The 6,000-nt window shown below is 34.7% G+C and overlaps 1 protein-coding gene across 1 annotated transcript; it reads left to right on the forward strand.

The window, feature by feature from the left end:
• Positions 1 to 4,570: 4,570 nt before the first annotated feature.
• LOC145558138 (uncharacterized) lies at positions 4,571 to 5,545 on the forward strand. Its single transcript, XM_081619272.1, has one exon. It carries the CDS (start codon positions 4,571 to 4,573, stop codon positions 5,543 to 5,545), a length of 975 nt encoding a protein of 324 aa, XP_081475398.1.
• The last annotated feature ends 455 nt before the right edge of the window (positions 5,546 to 6,000 follow it).

Below are 6,000 nucleotides of genomic sequence, written 5' to 3' on the forward strand. Positions count from 1 at the left end.
AAAAGTTGCAGAGATGTTTACCATGGTCCCTAATACCCTCCGGGATTCCAATTAGGTGGTGGAATCATAAAATTTGCCTTAAAACGGTCAATTTACCAATTCGCAACTTGCACCGATTTTGTGAACTCAAGCCTACCACGGACATTTATGACATCAATTAATGGTCATATATGGTTTCAAACGGCATTATATGACCCAATGATGTATCCCTAGGGTCTCAGAACTTTTCGCCACCGGTCCCGTAACGTCAAAAATTCCACAAAAAATGTGGATAAAAACCTTCAATTTTGGAATTTTTTGACTTTTTTTGCCCGGAATAAAAAATTGCCGAGATGTTTACCATGTTCCCTAATACCCTCCGGGAGTCCAATTAGGTGGGGTGGAACCATCCAATTTGCCTTAAAGCAGTTAATTTACCAATTCGCAACTTGCAGTGATTTTGTGAACTCAAGCCTACCGCGGACATTTATGCCATCAATTAATGGTCATATATGGTTCCAAACGGCATTATATGACCCAATGATGTATCCCCTAGGGTTTCAAAACTTTTCGCCACCAGGCCCGTAACGTCAAAATTTCCAAAAAAAACATGGATAATAGCCTTCAAATTTGGAATTTTTTTACTTATTTCGCCCGGAATCAAAAATTTCCGAGATGTTTTTACTATAGTCCCTAATACCCTCCGGGGGTCCAATTAGGTGGGTGGAACCACCCAATTGGCCTTAAAACGATCAATTTACCAATTCGCATCTTGCACCGATATTGTGAACTCAAGCCTACCATGGACATTTATGACATCATTTAATGGTCATATATGGTTCCAAACAACGTTATATAACCTGTAACGGAGGTAGTAGATTGAAGTTCAATCCTTGAAAAATAATTAGCACTCTATGACGTAAAAATTCAATCCTTGAAAACAATAAACAAAAACTAATCAAGATTGAAGTTTCCAAACACTTTTCGCCACCGGGCCCCGTAACCTCAAAAATTCCTCAAAAAGCGTGGATAATAGCCTTCAATTTTGGAATTTTTTGACCTTTTTTTGCCCGGAAATAAAAATTGCCGAGATGTTTACCATGGTCCCTAATGTCCTCCGGGAGTCCAATTAGGTGGGTGGAACCATCCAATTTGCCTTAAAACGGTCAATTTACCAATTCGCAACTTGCACCGATTTTGTGAACTCAAGCCTACCACGGACATTTATGACATCATTTAATGGTCATATATGGTTCCAAACGGCATTATATGACCCTAAGATGTATCCCCTAGGGTCTCAACACTTTTCGCCACCGGTCCAAATAACCTCAAAAATTCCTCAAAAAGCGTGGATAATAGCCTTCAATTTTGGAATTTTCTAACCTTTTTTCACCCGGAAATAAAAATTGCTGAAATGTTTACTATGGTCCCTAATATCCTCCGGGAGTCCAATTGAGTGGGTGGATTCATCCAATTTGCCTTAAAACGATTAATTTACCAATTCGTAACTCTCATCGATTTTGTGAGCTCAAGCCTACCACGGACATTTAAGACATCATACAATGGTCATATATGGTTCCAAATGGTATTTTATGACCCTAAGATGTATACCTCAGGGTCTTAACACTTTTCGCCACCGGACCCCTTAACCTCAAAAATTCCTCAAAAAGCGTGGATAATAGCCTTCAATTTTGGAATTTTTTGACTTTTTTTCGCCCGGAAATAAAAATTGCCGAGATGTTTACCATGGTCCCTACCCTCTGAGAGTCCAATTAGGTGGGTGGAACCATCCAATTTGCCTTAAAACGATCAATTTACCAATCCTCAACTTGCACCGATTACTAATGTTAGTTATGTTACATACAAAGAGGTATGTATTTAATTTGATTACTTGGGATGGATTTTATGATAGGGGTTTATATAGGAAAAAAGTTCTTGGAAATTCTTAGCAAAGTGTTGAAAATTAGATGTAGAAAATGCAGAGCCTAATTTAAATTAGGTGGGATGGCATTTGGAAAATATGGAAATTAATCTTCCAAAACATTCATCAACATATTATTGTTGGAATAATAATAGTTTTTTTTTTTTTTTTTTTTTTTTTTTTTTTTTTTTTTTTGAAGCAGGAATAGTTTGTAACAAATAATACTAGACTTCTAGTATCAAGGATGACATCTTGCAATGCTAAATTGCATGCTTATGCTAATTAAGTAAATAGGAGATAGATTGACTTCTCTTGACTTTGGTACGCCGGGAATTGAGGGCTAGAAAAGTAGGAATTGGTGTTGTGTTGAAAAGTCTTTGCATTGAACGATAATGTGTTTATATATTGCTGAATTTTTTTTCTCTCTTTAAACAAAATAATAATCATGGACTTCTAGATTTGAGACCTATATAAATGGAAGCCCAAGCCACCAACAAAGTATTGGTTCACTTGATAGGCTTAGTTTTTTACCTCAAAACGTGCGAGGTTTGAATCCTAACAATGAGATAGGACTTGGATAGGCATTTTCTTTACTCTTTTTTTCTGTATTCTCAAGTGTTTGCATATCCCGTAAATACTGGATCAAAACAAGCGTGAGAGTTAACTCGGTTGAGATATGATCAAGTAATTATAACTACTTATGCCCTCCATTTTAGTTATTTTTTTAATTTTTATTTAATTTAATCATTTATAAAATATAAAAAAAAAATAATAAAATAAAGAGAGAGTTAAAGTAAGAACAACAAATTACTCGTATAAGAGAGAACTAGAGAGAACGATGATTGAGCTACTATTGCTATGCATTACTCGTATGTTCTCTTTGACATACTCCAAAAGTCCATATGCAATTTCTACTTGTTGCTGTAATGTTTGGTTTTCCACAATTCATGTCTAGACCCTACCGCATCAGATCAAAACTTCTTATTGAGTCTAGTACTCTACAAAAAGATCAGACCTACCTTGATCACCAATCCATTACTGACTACTGTGATATCTTGTACAAAGGCTAGGTCTTCAAAATATCTTGACTTATCCAAAGGCTAGGTTGTCTCAATAATCATGTGTATTATATACTCTCGGCCTCCGTTACTAAATAATGAAGTAATTAACACGTTTGACTTTGTGTATTAATATTTAATTATATATATTTAAAGTCAAATTAGTACATTAACGTGTGCCATGTGTCAAGTTTAAGCGCCTATTTACATTTACTGAAGTGAGCTAAACTGATTGGAGCTGAACTAAACTGAACTGAATAGAGTTGAAATGAATATTTTATGAGAGAAGGAAATTAAGAGCTGAACTAAACTGAACTGATTTGAGACGAACTGAACTGAATAGAACTGAACTGATTGGAGCTGAACTGAACTAAACTAAAATTAAGTTGAAGTGAACCGACCCTAACAGTGTAAATTATTTATGGACGGAAGGAAATCATTAATTTTTGCATAAATGAGTGTATATTGTAGTAGTACTCATATATTGACATCTCAAAAATGCCAAAATTATTCCTAAATGTATGAACATGCTAGAAACTATACAATAGTAACATTATTTACCAGAATAGATATTATAGAAACATAACTTTATTTAATCTTCAGCAAGCACATTACATAATATTAATTAGGCTATTTTGTAAATCACGACTGCTCATGAATCATGATATATATAGCTAGATCACACGTACATAAAGCTTAATTTTTAATAGAAAAGCTTAATTAATTATAAAGGTTATCGCCAATTACGTACATTGCCGGATAATACATGTCACATACTTATACCGGCTTCATTACTTAGTAATTATATTATTCATAGTCGCAAATGACTAAAGACACTCTATTCGCACATTGAACACTAGCACATCCAACACGATTGGAGCTAATCCAATTACCCAGATCATTGTTACTTACCCATGAATGTATTGCTTGTGTGACGTTGAGAGAAGCTTGGATAAGGCCCAAGCCCAAGACACAAATAGACTACAGTCCAAGACCAGCAAGATGAGTCAGCATCAGTTAGGAAGTTAGTTATATCAAGCTTATTTTATTTCTTTTTTTATTATTATTTTCCCAGAATTAGTTGGACCTATAAATGCAGTAGTTAGCTGTAATAACTACACTTAATTCTCATTCTCTATTTTCCTCTGTAATTTCTCTCTTCTCTTTCAATGAAAATCCTCAATTTTCTTCTTCTATTTTGTTGACTTCAATCGCAAATTACCAGTTTTGTCATGGTATCAGAGCGTCGGTGACGATTACTTGGAGTTCTTCGTTCTTTTGATCTTCCGCAAATCGATTCTGGTTTGATAATTCCTATTTCGATTTTATTTTTGGAATTTTTTCGTTCATTTTTCATCTGGAATTCTGTGATTGAAGTTGTTTTGGAGATTATATTTTTTGAAGAATTTTATCCATAGTTGTTGTTTCTATATTTGATCGGAGATATTGAGATTTGTTCTTGGATCTTGGATTGTTATTTTTCTGATTTGCCTGGATATTGTTGAGTATTTTGGATTATTGTTTTCCTGGAGAATTGTTCTTGAGATATTGAATTGAGTGCGAAATCTGAAGTAAGATTGAAGAATTTTGATTTGGTGATTGATTTGTTAAAATGACTGGATCTACAGAAAGTAATTCTAGGGTTCTTGAACTCACACAAGATCCTAATACAATTTATTACATACATCCTTCTGACAATAATAATCACAAGTTCATTTCTGAAGTCTTTGATGGAGAAAACTATTCTTCTTGGAAAAGGTCAATGGTGATTGGTTTGTCAACTAAGAATAAACTGAGTTTTGTTGATGGAACTTTGCCTATTCCTGCTACTTCTGATGATACTTATAAGGCATGGGTTAGGTGTAATGATTTGGTGATAGGATGGATTTTGGGAGTCTTAGGACCTATTACCAAGAAGAGTGTATTCTTCTATAAAACTGCAAGGGAAATGTGGAAAGACCTTGAGGAAAGGTATGGTCAGATTTCTTCTACTGAGTTGTATGGAATACAAGAAGAAATCTCAGCAGTTCATCAAGGAACAGAAGAGATTGCAGAGTTTTTTGCTAGAATAAAAGTTTTATGGGATCAGCTTGATGATGTGAATCCTATTCCTGTGTGTACTTGTACTGGGTGTACTTGTAATGTGACTGGAAAGTTTGTCAAGATTCAACAAGATTACAGGTTTTTACAGTTTTTGATGAAACTAAAGGATGAATATAAACCAGTTAGAAGTAACATTTTGATGATGCAGCCTCTTCCTACTTTGGCTCTTGCATACAGAATGCTTTTACAAGAACAGAAACACAAGCAAATCAGTGAGAATACTACTGCTAGTAACAATTCTTCAGAGTCTTTTGCTTTTGCTGCAGATAAGAGAAAGTTCTATGAGAGGCCTGGTTCACAGAATTTTGGAAACAGGTCTAATTTTCAGAATTTTAGTTCAAGAGGAGGTTTTCAAGGAAGGAATGGGAATGGCTATAAAGGAAAGTCACCATTCTATTGTGATCATTGCAAAATGGGGGGTCATACAATTGATAGGTGTTTTAAGCTACATGGGTATCCACAAGATTTCAAAGCTACAGGATAGAAAAAATTTGCTAATATGGTTCAGGGGGAATCTTCTTTTGCTAATGATCAAACCTGCAACACAGATGAAGTTGATCATGTGAATGCAACTTTCACCAGGAGTCAATATAACAGACTGATGAATTTTTTGGAGTCAAGTGGTGAAGATGCAGGCCCTAGTCCAGCAGTTCCAAATTCAAAAGAAGAAAGCAAACCTGCTGCATACTTTGCAGGTAATCTGTGTCTTTTTTCAGCTTTTAAAAATGGTTGGATTATTGATAGTGGTGCTACTGACCATATTTGCTATGATCTGTCTTTATTTGATTCTTATTCATCTTTGCTTGGAACTGAAAATACTATAACTATTCCTAATGGTAGTGAAGTTTCTATTTCTAAGATAGGAACAGTTACTTTAGAACAAGGCATAGTTTTGAGAAATGTTCTGTTTGTGCCTGAATTTCAATTCAATCTCATATC

The sequence above is a fragment of the Chenopodium album genome, chromosome 9 (assembly GCF_948465745.1).
Source record: "Chenopodium album chromosome 9, dcCheAlbu1.1, whole genome shotgun sequence".
Lineage (NCBI taxonomy): Eukaryota > Viridiplantae > Streptophyta > Magnoliopsida > Caryophyllales > Amaranthaceae > Chenopodium > Chenopodium album.